This window comes from Artemia franciscana, chromosome 17 (genome assembly GCF_032884065.1).
Source record: "Artemia franciscana chromosome 17, ASM3288406v1, whole genome shotgun sequence".
NCBI lineage: Eukaryota > Metazoa > Arthropoda > Branchiopoda > Anostraca > Artemiidae > Artemia > Artemia franciscana.
In genome coordinates, this window is record NC_088879.1 from 4,064,346 (window position 1) to 4,081,345 (window position 17,000).

General features: G+C 33.5%; 1 protein-coding gene across 5 annotated transcripts in view; it reads left to right on the forward strand.

Moving 5' to 3' along the window:
- The window catches only part of LOC136037704 (long-chain-fatty-acid--CoA ligase ACSBG2-like), a 115,388-nt gene that overhangs the window by 57,514 nt on the left and 40,874 nt on the right, over positions 1–17,000 (forward strand). For all 5 annotated transcript variants that reach the window (XM_065720463.1, XM_065720465.1, XM_065720466.1 and 2 more), the window contains 3 exons: positions 4,290–4,391; positions 8,982–9,125; positions 16,860–16,928. In XM_065720463.1, coding sequence (XP_065576535.1) covers positions 4,290–4,391; positions 8,982–9,125; positions 16,860–16,928 — 315 coding nt within the window. The remainder of the gene's footprint in view (positions 1–4,289; positions 4,392–8,981; positions 9,126–16,859; positions 16,929–17,000) is intronic.

Genomic DNA, 17,000 nt, shown 5'->3' on the forward strand with positions numbered 1-17,000 from the left:
CTTTTAAGCGGAACAGAAAATCTTGATGGGTCTCCCGCACCTCTGAACAATGAAAACTTGAGCTTGAAAAATCGGCCAAATCGAGATAATAAAAGTAAAAATGAAGGTAAAACTCCAAAGAGAAATATAGATAGGAATAGAAAGAAAAAAGAGTCAAGTTCTGAGACAAATTCAGATGATTCTGAGTTTGAAAAAAAGTTGGATTTAATGCTGCGAAGGCACAAAAATAAAAATTCAAAGAAAGAAAGTGGAGTTCAGTACCTATTGGATCTTCTTGAGGGAACAAGCATCTCTGAAGCCTCATCCTCAATTGACAAGAAGTCTGATAGATCAGGTGCCGAAAGGATCCGTGTCAAAGAAATTATAACGAACTTTGAAAAGCAACGTGAATCGTCTGCTACACCTACTAAAGTTAAGCCGAGAAAACAGAAAGTAGGGGACAACAGAATGTCACGAGGGAATTCACCCCAAAAAAAAGAGAAGGACCCCTTAAAGTCTATCAGTGAGAGCAAAGCTGAGATTCACAGGAGACTGGAACGTATTAACTAGCAGAACAACGAGTATAGGTAAACCTATACTCTTTGCTCTGTTAATTAATAAACATGCATCCATGATCTGACTTCTGGCAAAAAATGTGAAATTCCACATTTTTGTAGATATGAGCTTGAAAATTCTACACTAAGGTTCTCTGATACGCAGAATTTGATGCTGTGATTTTCGTTATGATCCTTTGACTTTTAGGTGAATCCCCCTGCTTTCTAAAATACGGCAAATTTTCACAGGCTCTTAACTTTTGATGGGTAAGGCTCAAACTTACATATTTAAAATCAGCATTAAAGTGCGCTTCTTTTGATGTAACTACAAGTATTAAAATTCTATTTTTTAGAGTTTTGGTTACTATTGAGCCGGGTCGCTCCTTACTATGGCCCGTTACCACGAACTGTTTGATTGGGTACTTGTATGATAAACGCCCTACCGCTCAAGCTGTTCAATCATTGACGCATAGAAAATATTTTATTTCATTAGTTTCTTTCTTTCATCTTTGTGTGACAGTTGGAAGTTAGAAAACAATTCTTACTACATAATATGGAGAATAATTTTGCCTAGCCCATTAGACATGCTGACTCCCTATACTTTACTCCCCCCACCCCCTAATGTGCAAATATATAGCCCAAATTTGTTTCTAAAGTATTATATTTTTATCATACTTCGGCACATTTATCAAGTGTCAGAGAAACATATTAGAAGAACATTAGGTTGGGCTTATATCATACAAGGAACCTTAATCGCTTTGTTTGCTCTCTTTGCTAAGGAGCCTCATATTATTACTTGTATTTTTGACATTCTATAATTTCTTGCTAAAATCACGTGTCAGCTCATCAAATCGAACAAAAAACAATTAATTTCATAATTTAAGGTATATTTCTAGTTCGAACTAAAAATTAAAATTATTGCTCAGACACCATAAATGTTTTTGTAGTTTACATAATAAGTTTAGTGTTTCTGAACTGAAAACTAATATATAATCAAAGTTGATTTTTTTTTTCTATGATAAATACAGCTCAACGTTATAGAGATACATATTTTAGGAGTTAAGCCAAAAAGTTTGGTTTCAGGAGAAAATTATAACTTTAAACTGAGAGATGAAATAAAATTATCTTATTAAAATTTTCAGGAATTACTCTTGTTTCAGTAGACAAATAAGATTTTGGTTACCCCCCCTCCCATAATATTGCTAGATTTTACATAAATATAACTACATTCTTTTTATAATGTTAAAAATACTATTTTGATCCTCCTATCTAATATGATGTTAATAACATCTGCTGCAACAGTGTCATGGAAAAATGCAGTTTTTCTTAAGAAATTAGCTCTATTTTAAAAACTTCTTTTGTTAAATGTAAGAAGTAGTAGATATAGAAATTTCTTTTAAAATGAACTATTAAACAGCTCTATATGATTATCCAGTGCCTAGCTAGCTGAGGAGGAAAATAAAAACAAAACAAAAAAAACGATGCGGCCAATGTTAAATATCGTTGCTACAGCCCATTTTCTTGTTTTTAAAGCCAATGAATGTTCCTCGTTATTTTAAAATTTTCTTTTTAGTTTCAGTTCAAAAAGTAGCCAAGGGATAGTAACTCTCCTATTTAGGGGTTTTGGACAATGCGGTTCTTTCTTTTTTTTTTATCTGACTAGATTTAGGAATTATGGGCTATTTTATTTTTTACTATGGAAGGTGATCGTCTCTGATTAGATTGCAAACTACCGCTGCAACCCGGATCTTATCAGCAGAAATTTTGACATGTCCTTCAATAAAAATTTATTTTAAAATTTTCAGGTATTTATTTAGTTTCAATTCAAAAAGTAGAACTTTTGCTGATACACTATAAATATTTTTGAATTTCATATAATAATTTTAGAAATTTCAAACCATAATAATTTCGATATTTCGTTAAAATGCCCCTAAAAAGCTCTCTTTGATTTCCCAGTGTTCTGGTAGCTGAGGAGGAAAATAAAAACGGAAAAAAAGATGCCGTCGATGTTAAATATCGCGGCCCATTTTCTTGTTTTTCAAGCCAGTTAATGTTCCTCGTTATACAAGCCAAGGGACAGTAAGTTACCTATATAGGGGTATTGGAAAAGGCGGTTCCAAGAGTGTTCTTTTTTTTTATCTGACTATAGTTTTAGGAATTATGGGCCATTTTATTTTTTACTACGGGACGTGATAGTCTCTGACTAGGTTGCATCCCATCAGCAGAAACTTTGACATATTTGTCATTATAAAAATTTATTTTAAAATTTTCAGGTATTTTTCTTAGGTTCAGTTGAGAAAGTAGAGCTTTTGCTGAAACACTAAAAATATTTTTGAATTTCATATAATAATTTTGGAAATTTTATATAATAATTCTAGAAATTTCAAACTGGGGTCATTTTTCGTTAGATAATTTATTGGAAATTTTGCACCCCTAAAATATCTCTGCCCGGGGGAAGTGCCACCTCTACCCCCCTAAATCCGCCTCTGCAATTTACCCATTTTCAGAAAATTTCTCTTTTAGGGCCAGACGAAATTTAAAAAGAGACGCTGAAAAGTCTGAACAGACAAAAACACTGGGTCTAAATCTATATTTGACAACACTGTTAAAATGAGAAATCATTTTGAAAGGCTTCACTTTGTTTTTCCTTTGAGTCTTGAAATAGGTCTTGGTCTTGAAATAGGCGAGGTCAAAGAAACGCGAGTTTCAGACCCCTTTTGGTAATCTGGAAAAATGAAAGACTACATTATTATTATGTAGTAATTGGAAAGCCAATATAAATCAGTTCTTCTCAAGGGGATGGGTGGAATAAAGAAAAGTATTTCGAAAAAAAGATGTTTTGAGATCACTTTAGGTTTAAACCCACATACATTTTACCAATACTTATATTTTATTCTGCTTTAAAATAGTTAAACCAGAATTTTAACAATTTTTGGTATTATTATTTTAAACCCATAATAAGACACTTCTTACCCTTCCCTGTGGGGTCCTTGGCTACTATTATGAGAACCAAACAGAATTGTATTAGCTAACTATAGTTATAGCAGAATTATTATAAAGTAGGGTTAATAGCTTTAACTATTTAAAGTTCTAATATTTATCATATTAGAGGGCTTGCCATTTGACTCTTTAAAAGTAAACCTTTATTTTAACCAACCTTCGCCAATTCCTCAACCATAGTTATGTTAATGTTGAAAAATACTTAGTTTCACTATTTTTTGAGGTTCATAAGAAAATCCTGGGAGGCTGAGTAAAGAATCCATGAAAACGAGGGGAGAGGGCAAGAAATATTTCGTCAAAATCTAGAGGGTAATTTCTTTTGAAATTTCTTTCCTCCTCCTCTTCTATTTAATGACTTTCTTTTAAACTATGTGCAAATTAGGTATTTATTTATAGACTAAATTTTATTTCATTACACTAAATACATTAATGTTGGTTTGAAATTCAATGTTTTAAACCCCATATTTTTGGATTTAAATCGTGTCATTAGTCTATGCAAATATTACGATTAATATTATCAATATTGCCAAAGATTGCTGTCAAATGAATTGGAATGAGGGGGGTATTAACCCCTGAAAAAAAAATTATTTTATGCATTTTTTCATCAAGTTGCCCATCCTGCTCTCCCCAAAATGAATTAGCACTTAGATATAAAATCTTTTTTTCCTCTAAAAGTATTTTTTTTCTGTATTTAACCTTAATTTGTAGATTTTTCTTCAGTTTTTAAGTGTGTTTTTAATTCTTAAATTTTTTTAGTGGTCGCAGTTAATTAACCTTGGTAATTCTTGCTCAGATTCTGAACTAGATGAGCGCCTCAAGAGAATAGCCGTAAACCAGTGTTGCACGATGATCTACACTGTAAGTATATACTATGAAATTTGTACCAATTTATCTGCTCAACTCTATGGTATTTTACAAACTGACTTCCTCGATTCAAATCTCACGCAACTGTGTGATTTTGGTGGTTGTTAATTTCAAATCGAAAAATTTTTAGTATTAATTTGAAAAAAAAAATTGATAGGTCATTTTAATGAATTAAGAGAAATTGTCTAAGCATAGTTTTAGGTATTCATTTGAACGACCGGTTTAACGTTAGGACTACGTTCAGCAGATAAATTGTCCAAGCATAATTTTGGATATTTATTTGAACGACCGATTGAACGTTTAAACGATGCTCAAAAGAGAAATTGCCTCAGAGTAGTTTTAGGTATTCATTTCAATCACCGTTTGAATGACGCCCAACAGAGAAAACGTCTAAGCATAGTCTTAGGTATTCATTTGAATGACTAGGCGAACGTTCGAATGACTCTCAACAGAGAAATCGTCTAAGCATAGTTATGGGTATTCATTTAAACAACCGGCTGAACGCTAGAACGACGGAACAGAGAAATTGTCTGAGCATAGTTTTTGGTATTCGTTTGAACGATCTAACCATATGCTGTACAAAATTTTGGTTTGTTCTCAATTGGACAGTGGCGTGGGAATTCTTTGTCCAAGGGGCACGGGTTCGATCCCAGTTGTGACCAGTTGTTTAGTTTGGGACGGGGGTCAGTGGCGTGACTCTGTAAGCTCAGCCAGGGTCGACCCAGCTCTAAATGGATACCTGGAGAAATCAGGGAAAGGCAAGGAGGAAGGGTGTGTGAAAGCACATGATGGTTGGCCCCCAACCCCCCATTGCACTTCCTGGCTGAAGGGCCATGAAACGGAGATCAGCACCACCGTTTTGGACCTTAAGGGTCTAGTGCCGTCTTACTTCCTTACTTACTTACTTACTGAAATGAAAGCTGAAATAATGGTCTGTTCCCAGTTATAGGATAAAAATGACAAAAAGGCTATGATGGCTATCATCTTCTATGAATGAAAGATATTGTTGACAAATATGGCGATTTTTCTAATGCAGTGGAGGATAAAGAAAAGTAGAATATCATCGATTTTGGGTGGGAAGCATTCAAAAGGGGTGATTTAAAAGAGTCTAAACAGATTGAGGCGAGCGAGAATCAAATGAATCTGTGTTAGCTTCAAGTGTCTGGTGCAATGCAGTGTTTGTATTAACAGTAGCAGTATTCACCGATCGCATTAGCAGAGAATCATTGGTGGAAGGGGATACCAGGCAAGGGTAAATACCTCAGGGGAGGTAGGATGCACCAGCTATGGTTGAGAGATAACCATATTAGTACCCCTAGTTCAAAGCTCCTGACGCAATTTTGTGTGATGCTTAGTGATTGTATATCACTTAGTACGCACGATTGTGAGTTTAGACAGGTCTATAGTTGACGAAATCCTGAAAAAATTATTATATTGAAATAATATGCTATTTATATACACTTCATTTGTGCTACTCTTACTAAGTCTGGGGTTTTACTTCAAAACCATTAACATTAGAAAACATGCATATTCTTAGAAAAGAGGGAGGTGCCTTTACAAAGAATTCACCTGAGTGGAAACTCTTTTTCCAAATTTAGTGTGCCTAACAGCCCCACAACAAAACTTTTAGCTCCTAAATAATAACGTTTTTAAAATTATATTCACTATCTTTGAAAGCCCCAATCAAGAAATATAATTCTTTTCTCATATATCCTATGACATATATATATATTTTTTAGAACACATAGCCTATAAAAACAATGCTGTATTTAAAAGATTTATGGTAATATGCAAATTGTTAAGAATAAAGTACTAAAAAGGATAGCAAAATATATATTCTTCGGATATATTTCTTAGGACTAGCATAATAAAAGTGCTGTATTTAAAATATTTTAGGTAATATGCAGATGGTTACGGATATAGCACTAAAAAGATAGCAAAATATATATTCTTAGGATATATTTCTATACAATATATCTCTTAAGCTGGTATGACAACAGTGCTGTATTTAAAAGATTTTAAGTAATATAAATGGTTATGTATATTGTACTAAAAGCGATAGCAAATATCCATTCTTCTTCTTATAACAAGGAGCTATCAAGTCAATGAATAAGACTACCCCCCCCCCCCTGTCGACCCGGTAAATGGTATTGAATTTACTTCACATGGTTAGAACTATAATTGAATTGCTTGAATAAAATACGCATCAGTATCTTGATTATTGTTGTATATATGAATTTATCAAGTTTAGGGAGTATATGCTGAGCCATAATGTCATGAGTCTCCTTACATGTTTTGGTATTATTCAGGTATTTAAGTCCTGTTACCAGTGGGTCAGATAATGCACCCAGCCAGGAATGCCTCCTGCCTCCCTCCAAAAACCTCAATTTCGGGAACTTCTTGATGCTTCTAATTCAATTTTCAATTTTTTTTTCATTATTATAGGAATCCCTAAAAAAAATCCTGCCTTTGTTCCTTGGTCACAATAAAGAATACCTGGGTCACAATTAACAGTATTTTTTTCATTAGCAAGGCCGTTGCAGTGACATCGAAATTAGAACGATAAATGTGAATTTAGTGAAACAAATATACAATTTAAAATATGCATAGACTTAATAAAAAACAAATTATCGCCACAGTCTTTTTGAATTAACAAATTTAATTAAAAACTAGAAAAATTTAACAGTACCACAGATAGATTTGTACACTTTAAACTAATTTCTTATCTAATTAGTTGGACTTAAATTCTACTAATTTAAAGTAAGTTAAAAAATACATAGTGTTTTAATTTTATCTAGTAAAATTAAGGTTGAGTGTATTTTGCATAACTTAAGCTGTTCCAGAGTGTAATATAGTTTTAACTCAAGCTTTATAATTATGATACATATTTTTCATTTAGCCGTTTATGGTTTAAATAATGCATAGTGTACAAAATTCATTTTTTGGTCCAGTTTTTAGAAAGATTCCATAGCTTCCGTTTAGCTGTCTACGGTTTAAATAGTGCTTAGTGCAATAAATTCATTTTTTAATTTCGTTTTTAGAATGGATTCCAAATCTCCCATTTAACTTATCATGGTTTAAATTGTCCAATGTGCACTAAATTCATTTTTTTGGTTCAGTTTTTAGAATGGATCCTAAGTCTTCCATTTAGCTTGTCCAAATGTCCAGTGTGCACAAAATTCATTTTTTGGTTCAGTCTTTAAAAGGATTAAATAAAAAAAACTAATTTTTTTAGCTGAAAGTAAGGAGCGATATTAAAACTTAAAACGAACAGAAATTACTCCGTATATGAAATGGGTTGTCCCCTCCGCGATCCCTCGCTCTTTACGCTTGATGAAACTTATATATTTAAAATCAGCATTAAAATGCGATTCTTTTGATGTAGCTATTGATGTCAAAATTCAATTTTTTAGAGTTTTGGTTACTATTGAGCCGGGTCGCTCCTTACTACAGTTCGTTACCACGAACTGTTTGATTCCATAGTTTCCGTTTAGCTGTCTGTGGATTAAATAATGCTTAGTGCAATGAATTCATTTTTTAACACAAACAAGTGTTGCCAGGTGCTCGATAAAAGAAAATTTGCTCCAAAAAGCGCAGCGGATTCAAATTCTCAGTTGAAATTCGATATGAAAATGTACTTGTTTGAAGAAAAATTAAATAAAAAAACAAGTTTTTTTAACTGCAAGTAAGAAGCGACATTAAAACTTAAAACGAACAGAAATTATTCCCTATATGAAAGGGGTTGTCCCCTCCTCAACGCCTCACTCTTTACGCTAAAGTTTATTGATTGTTTGAAAAAGTAGAGTTGTGACAAAGAGTCAAACTTTAGAATAAAAAGCAGGGTGTTGAGGAAGGGACAACCCCTTTCATATATGGAATAATTTTTGTTCGTCTTAAGTTTAATGTCGCTCCTTACTTGCAGTTAAAAAAACTTATTTTTTTATTTAATTTCTTAACGTTTTTGAACTAATCCATGCTTTGATTTTGGCTCACCGCACATGAATAAATAAAAGGAAATTTGCATATTAATTTTTTTTTTCCTAAATAGTTTTCTCATAGTTTTGATCGGACGATTTTGAAAAAAAAGGAGGTGGGGGAGAGATCCCACAGTTTACTTATTCAACAGTAAATTTACAACGAAAACAACTATAACACAGTCTCGCTCATAAGGTTCCATGGTCAGGGAGGAACAAGGGAAAAAGAAGAATAAGGAAATATACCATAAAAGTAAAACAAGATGTAAAAATCCCAGAGACCAGAAGTTAGGCAGGGGAGTAGAGCATTACTTTAAACCAAAAATTTATCAAAACTGAAATGACTCAAGCTCAAAAAAATATCCAACCCAATCCAGACATCAACTCCCGGGGGAAACCAGAAAAAATTTAAGTATTAACTAGAATTTGCTTAAGATTTTGTTTTTGAAGATACCAGACGAGTGGCAGACGTCCATACTTATGCCACTTCAATATGCAATTACCTCAAAGAAGTACTAAATCTGTCAACACTTATAGCCTGTTAATAATTTCTGCAAAACCCTATTTGTAAATTACCTGATTGATCGCCATCTTTTATATTTCTCTTTAGTCTGGAACTACTGGAAATCCAAAAGGTGTCATGCTTAGTCATGATAATTTGACATGGAATGGCCACGCCGTCGCTACGTACGTTTCGTGTAAAGAACAGGAAATTATGATCAGCTTCTTACCGTTAAGTCATGTTGCAGCTCAGGTAAGTTTGACAATTTGAATATTCTTCCTTGCTTATAACAGGTGGCTTATAATATAAAGATAATCGTGATTAAGCTGCTATCAAAGAGTTTGGTGCAAATAAGATTGGAAACTTAACATATAACATATACGCTTACAACAGTTTTATTGGTATACACTTAGCAAATATACTTTTAATGCTATCACGGTAACAATTGCTAAATTTCTTGTTTTGAGTCAAAAGTCAATTCCAATTTAGGGAAAAGAGGAATAGGGTTTTTATCTTTGATGAAAAATATCTTTAAAACCCCTGAACGAAATTTGATATTTTTCGTGAAGGATTGCGTAAACTTTTCTGTTTAATTAATTTACAAGAACTAATAATTTTTTTCAAAGAAACTAAAGAGCTATATTATGATAATTCAGTGGTCAAACTTGCGAAGATACGAACCGAAATTACAATAACGAACAGAAGTATCCGTATATTTCTGTTTATTTTTATATAAATATAATTATTTAATTATATTTATATAAAATATATATTTATTAACAATAAATACCCGAGTCCAACTAAAAACAAGCAGAAATTAATTTGAGCTATACTGACCCAACGCCTTCTGAAAACCAGTACATAATTTGCACTTTACTGAAAATAAATTACATTCGAAATGTTTTTGTTTTTTTAACTTTAATAAGTCCAAAATATTATGAGTTAAAGGAATAAATATTAGTATATGTATATTTAACTGTCATTCTACATTTCTTTGTAGTTTTTTTTTCAGCAAAGTATGTATGTCTATATCTATTTATTGCCCATCATAAATTTAAAATTCAACACTGATAGAATAAAAAGAAAGAAATGAGAAATAAACGAATAAATTTTGACAAATACGCACAAAACCAAAACAAAGAAGAAATGACAGGAAAAAAAGAAAACGAAAAAAAAATATACAAGTAAGACAATTATATGTAAAACCAGACATATTATCAACGACGGGCAATTTCAGAGGTACCTTCACCAATAATCTGCCTCTGATATCTCTCGTTTCTTTTTTGCACCGTGGACGCTGGACTAGCAACTCCATACCGCGAGGATAGGGAGTTGTTGTTAGTCCAGAGAGGCAGCCGTAGCAAGTATCTCGCATACATGTAGAAACGCTTCTGTATATAACAAATATGTGAAGCAGTAGGCCTAAGAAGAGACAAATAGTGCATGGGCGAGTAGATGTGGAACAGAAAATGTATTATAAACGCTTGCTAAGATACGGCGGTTAAATTTAAACTTTAACGCAACTAGTAAACCGTAAGCATTCTTAGATTTTCTTGCAAAAAAAAAAAAATCTTTCAAAAGTCGACGCGTGGCGCGAAGATTGGACCGGCCTAGATAATCGGCACGCCAAGATACGTCAGTGTATACGTCAGATACGTCTAGTGCTTTAATAACATCTTCACCTAACTGAACTTTTAACATTTGTCAAATACCTCCCCCTCCTCTTGGATACGGCTTTGGGTTAGATACTTATACTATGTGCCAATTTTCGATTTGTGAAATATATTTAAAAGCTGATTACATTCGTTTACTTATCTACCACGAAGAATTAATTGTAATCAAAAATCCAAAGCACGGTGATCAATTGAACGGTGATAAAACACCAGAACCTCAGTCTTACTCTTATTAAATCGAAGACTGATACGTTTATACTCCCCTATCGAGAATTCAAAAATTCTCTTCAATTCCAGTCTGTTTTACTAATACCATGGATGTAATCAGCATAGTTAGCTGGCGAAACATTAATACCTTCAAACATACATGTGGTCAGAATATTCTGTTGAGGCACAATGACAGTATTATTAAGCACGGGCGGAGGAGTAAAGTGCAAATTATGAACTGGTCTTGAGAAGGTATGGGGGTTATCAGATCTACCCACTTAATTTCTGATCGTTTTTAGTTTGACTTGGTTATTTATTGTAATTTCTGTTCGATATTGTAATTTGGTTGGTGTCTTTGAAAGTTTAACCACTGAATTACAATGTGTCCAAAAACCCAAGAACCGAATTAAGTATTTTTCGTGAAATGATCGCGTATGCCTTATTAGTTTGTTTTTTGGTGGGATAAGATACTTGTAGAAAATGTGAAGAGAACTCTTTCCAAAATAGCTTTGAGCTCTTTCTCAATAAAGAAAAATAGTGTCATAATAAAACTCGTTTTCCATTTTTTTCGTCGCAAAACTACAGTTTTTATATGAATTTTGTCAATGTTAACTAAAAAAAACTATAAAGCTACAATTCCAAGATACTTATCTAAGACATTCCTTTTGTTTTGCCATCATGTGCTTTATATTCAAAATTATTCTTTACAACATTGCAATAATCAAGGTTGATTGTTGCTCAGTTCTCTGTTGATCCTCAACAGTTTTGAGGATTTCTCTATTTCTCACTCGCTCTCTATTTTTTCTTTCTCTATTCTTTATCCCTCTAAATTAATGTCATGGAGACTATGTGGCTTGGGCTAGGAATAAGTGAAGATGAAAAGGTGACGTTGGATAACGAAATGGTCGTTCAAGTGGACAGCTTCACTTACCTTGGTTGTGTTATTAGTTAAGACGGTGGGTGCAGTGAAGATGTTGAAAGTAGAATAGTCATTTTTTCGCAGTTGATAAATGTTCGAAAAAATAGGAAGATAAGGATGGGATCCAAGGTTAGAATATTGAAAGCTAAGGTGATGACAGTGGTCAAATATGGTTCTGAAACATGGGTGCTCTGAAAAACGGAGACGGATTTGCTAGATGTTTTCAAGAGAAATTGCTTGCGGACTATTTTGGGTACCCGACAGACTGACCGTATTTTAAACCATAGGCTGTACGAAAATTTGGGTTCAATCCCTCTCTCTAGTGCTATAATGAGAGAAAGGTTGAGATGGCTAGGGCACATTCTGCGGATGAAGCATGACAGATTTCCAAAGATGATACTTTTCGGTCAACCATCTTGGGCTAAACGGAAAACAGGTCGTTCCCTCGTTGGGGTAAGAGGATATCGTAAGGAAAAGATTTAAGAGAAAATGGGAACTTCCTTATAGGTTGTAAAAAGGGGGTCGTCGAAAAGATTGGGATGGAGGAGGAGCTATGTTTGCCTCAGGCAGCTTGGTGCTGTGGTTAGCTGTTATCAGCAGTAGTATTCTCTATCTCTGTTACTCTATTAAAACTGTTGATAGATTTCTCTATTTTTGAGGACTCACTGCCACGTAATGGAACTTTTTGTCTTTAAACATCTATGCAGCCTATATGACTGTATAGTTGAACTGTTAGACTACACGTTTCAACAGACTAACAATTTCAATAGAAGAACAGTTCTTAGAGCTAACGCAAACAATCGAAATAAAAACAACAGTAGAAAAGTAGAAAGATTCGCTTAAGTGGCTTCTCTCTACCTTTTAAGAAAGACCAGGGCCACAGTAGCGGTTAAAGGCCTCATAATCTGAGGGGGGGGCATGTATTCTTTAGGACTTTAAAGGTATAAATAAAAGGAATTTTATGTCAGATGTCAGAAAACTGCTGGGGCAGCTGCCTCCCCCGTTCCTAGGTCTAGAACCGCCACTGCAGGATCACACCAGCTGATTCCAATATTTTTTGATCCCAGTATTCGAATCCACTTCTGTAGTTACATTATTAATATGAGTACCGATCTTTGTAAGTGGTAAATTCTACTTCAGAATCACGATCTTTGTTGCATAAAAAAACACAAGTCCTAGGAGCTGGGATCTAGTAAAGAGCAAAGAATATGGTCAGTAATGGTTTTGCTACCAAAAATTAATTTTTTGTCAAGAAGATGTGTCTTATTAGAATTCAATTTTTTTTTTTTTAATAGAAGTTGGTTGGTTATTATTATTTTTGGGCAAATAATAGATTTTAATGAAATATCTTTCCAATATATTTTTAATGGTAACGCCAAGCATTCTTTGTTTTAATCCATGTTTTTGGATTTTGATTCTAATGTTTGATTCCACTTTTGGATTATGTATTTTACTTTGGTTTGCTCTCTTTTGCTTTTTACTTTTTACTATTTTACTTTTTACTGTTTTATCTATTTTAACTTTTACTCTGCTTTTATAATGGTTTATATTATATTAAATTTATTAAAATAAATAATTATTTTAAAAAACTTCAATTTCAGTCGCCTATTTTACAAATTTTCAGGTTCCTTTTTTTTTTATTTGTGACCCCTTCCTCTTGCCGCTGAGTTGTACCAACGTTCACGTATGTAATATGAATATTTTACACTTCACATATCTTCACATTTTGAACTAATTTAACACCGTATCTAAATTTTTACTATAAATCGTTGTGTCAGACTTCTTTTTATCTTTTGTTTTTCTTAAAAGTGAAGTTGCTAATACACCCCTCTTAAACACTCCAAAATCAATACGAAAGGTTCACTGCGATGAGTATCAATTTCTCTACCTGAGAACTTCTAATGGCCTCATTAGTAGAATTTTTTTTTGTTCCAAGGGGAGTACGAAATAAAGAACTCTAATTGCTTTCTGGAAAGAATTAATACCTGGAAACTTGCTTCTGCAACTTGGAGCCCTTCTGAAAATAGGTAATCCTAGTAAATTGATTTTAGATTGTTTATGGTGGGATTCTTTGTTGTCTCGGATATTTAAAGTTTCTCGGATATAAATAAACAATTGAGAAATTTTGCAAACAGTATATGTAACTCAAATGAGTTAGTGTCGACAAGAAAAATCTTCGTCACCATCTAGCATTTGGCAACACTTGACAATATTTTTTTAAGTATAATAATGAGAACAATTAATTTAATTTCTGTAGTCGGCAAGTGTCTGATACCAGTTCCTGACAGAAAAACGATTGAAAAGCTTGAAAAGAGCCAAGTGTCACCAAAGCCTAAATGGCTTTGATGGCTTTTTTGCCGAGATAAGCGCCAGTTTCTACCCTTATAAGTTAACTATATTCTTCGAAATTGAGTTTGGGCAGTAAATAGCATAATTTAAAGTCGATATTACATTAAAACTTAAAACGAACAGAAATTATTCCGTATATGAAAGGGGCTATCCCTTCCTCAACACCCCGCTCTTTACGCTAAAGTTTGACTCTTTATCACAACTCTACTTTTTAAACAATAAATGACTTTGGTGTAAAGAGCGGGGCGTTGAAGAGGGGATAGCCCCTTCCATATACAGAATAATTTCTGTTCGTTTTAAGTTTTAATGTCGCTCCTTACTTTCAGTTTTAAAAACTCATTTTTTTTTTATAAGATCAAAATGTCAGTACCACCTTGTTAACGTCTCTTCGGTCTTTATATTAAATAGGCAAAAAAATGGGACATTGTTAAGACAGCTAATTGCAGAAAACAATAAATAAATATTTCGGCTATACCTCTGTCTATAGCTGTCCTCAGCGAAACGAAACAGTCTAAAAAGGATAATGCAATCAATATGATCTTAGCTGAACTTGTGCAAAGCAATGAAGCTAACGGTAGAAGGTGCAACAGAAATGGCTTTTATACCATTCGATAGAGAAAACGCGCTGATTGACATCGAAATTGGCATCGCTACCCCAAGGCTAAACTAGTCAACTTTGCCTTGAAGTGCGGAAGAGGGAGAAAAAAGCTAAAAAGTGTATTTCGTTAATAATGCGTAGGAAGTGATGTCTTCTATGGAGTATTGAGATAGTAGAAAATAAAAATAAAGGTAAAAAGGTCCATCACTTATGGCTTATTGCAGGGCTATTTCTTTAATCCCCCTCCACTTGAGTTTGAAGTGAGGGGGTAAAATCTGAAAGTCAACGATATATTCCATTCTAATGAGTAAAGAGCCCAACCTGGATTTGACAATCGGCCCGGGCCTATGGGCGTACATTACCGGGGGCGCAATTGATTATCACTGGGTGATTTTTTCCTTAAAAAATTGGACTGATGTGATTTATTGTCAAAGTGCCAGGTGCACTCCACCGCCACGCAGCCTATCCACAGAAAAGCGATTTTAAAACAATGCAGAAATTCTGTGGCCACTAATAAACTCTCAGATGTCTCCCAAGAATGTCAGCTGAGAGTTTGGTATTACCTCTTTCCTTCATTACTTTTGGTTTATCAGTTGCGTTCTGTTCAGTGCTTCCACAAAATAAGGGAGTTTTTTACTGTTTTCAAAGGAAGAGTTGAGAGAAAAAGTCCAACTTCAGCGTAAAGAGCGGGGCGTGGATGAGGAAGCAGCCCCTTTCATATAAAAAGTAATTTCAGTTCGTTTTAAGTTTTAATGTCGCTCCTTACTTTCAGTTAAAAAAAAAACTTTTTTTTTATTTAATGGTGGAAAGGCATACTACAAAAGCTTCCACGTTTTCTGTGCAACCATAAGAATAAATGAATTATAAAGAAAACAAAAGAATAAATAAATAAAGTAAAATATATTAATAGAGGTAGAGAAAAAAGAGAGAGAGAGAGAGAGAGAGAGAGAGAGAGAGAGAGAGAGAGAGAGAAGAGAGAGAGAGAGAGGGAGAGGGAGAGAGAGAGATCTGTATATTTAAAAACTATCATAGTATAGCTAGATTCAGCTTTTTTTTTACAAATTCTTACATTTAAACCACAATCACACTACGGCTCAGCATTGGAAAGCGAAGTGAAGAAAGGCAGAAATGAGTTGGCGTAACGATTAGTTCGTACTTTACGGGGTAGGAGTAAGTAATATATTTATTTATGTTACTTTGATAAGGGTAAATTAAGTAACAAAGTAATGTAGGATAAAAAATAGAAATGAAATAAATGAAAATTATTAAAAGAATAAAAATGGAAAAGAATAAATAATTACAGTAGCGAAAATACAAAAGCCTTATATCTTGAATGTTAAAGAATGTGCGTAAACATGATAGGAAAGGAATCAAATGGTTGCAATGTATTGAATGAGACCTAATGAAATTTCAAGAGGAATGCCAACCACGTTTCGTGGTAATTTTATCAAATCCGCCTCTTAACTTACTTTTAACATCGGCAAGAGCTGATGTTAAGTTCTGTCTATTAGGATGAGAAAGAAAAGATTGCTTTCTGTGTTTGTAAACTTCCGAAAGGAGTAGGGGGAATAGAATTTTAAAAAGGCCAATGGTTTTTAAAGGGGTATTGTATAATTATATCTATATTTTGACTTCTCCCCCCCCCCCACAAAAAAAAATATTTGTCTTGAGAAATAATCTTGAACTTTTTTTAATGTTGTAGCCAAATTCTGATAAGGAATCGTACCTTATAAAAAAGAAAAATGCAATCAATAAACAATAAATAAGTTAAAAAATAAGTAAAATAATTAGTAGACTGGCTATCAATGTCGCATGGTATCCAGCAAAAAAAAATAGAATGACATTTTTTTTTATCATGACTTTCTTGCTGGTGAATTCTCTCCTTATTTATGACTAGATTGCCATCTAAATCATCTCGTCTAATGGAAATCATTGTTCTCAACTTTAATCTCAAGTCATTTTGTTTCTCAGATATTTATTCTTTGCTGATATTGCTATAGTCCCCCCCCCCAAAAAAAAACAACCGTGAATTGACTTGATATTCAAGTTGAGACCAATAAATTCCATCAAATGAGATTCCGTCAGACTGGATGGATGCTTAGTTTTTGCTAATATTCTTATAGTCCTTCATTCAAATTAAACTTGACATTTTATCGTGCAAGGACCTATTGAGCCTTCCAAATAAGACAAAACCCATGACAATATTATATATCTCTTTATAAGTGTTAAATATTTTCCAGATAGTTGATATTTACGCCGCTCTTTCCGTTGGCGCAAGCATATACTTCGCAAGTCCTGATGCACTTAAGGTATGTTCCAAAAACTAATTCTTAGCCATTAAAGCAACCAAAAAAGGAGTATAAATTCATGGGAATTTTTTT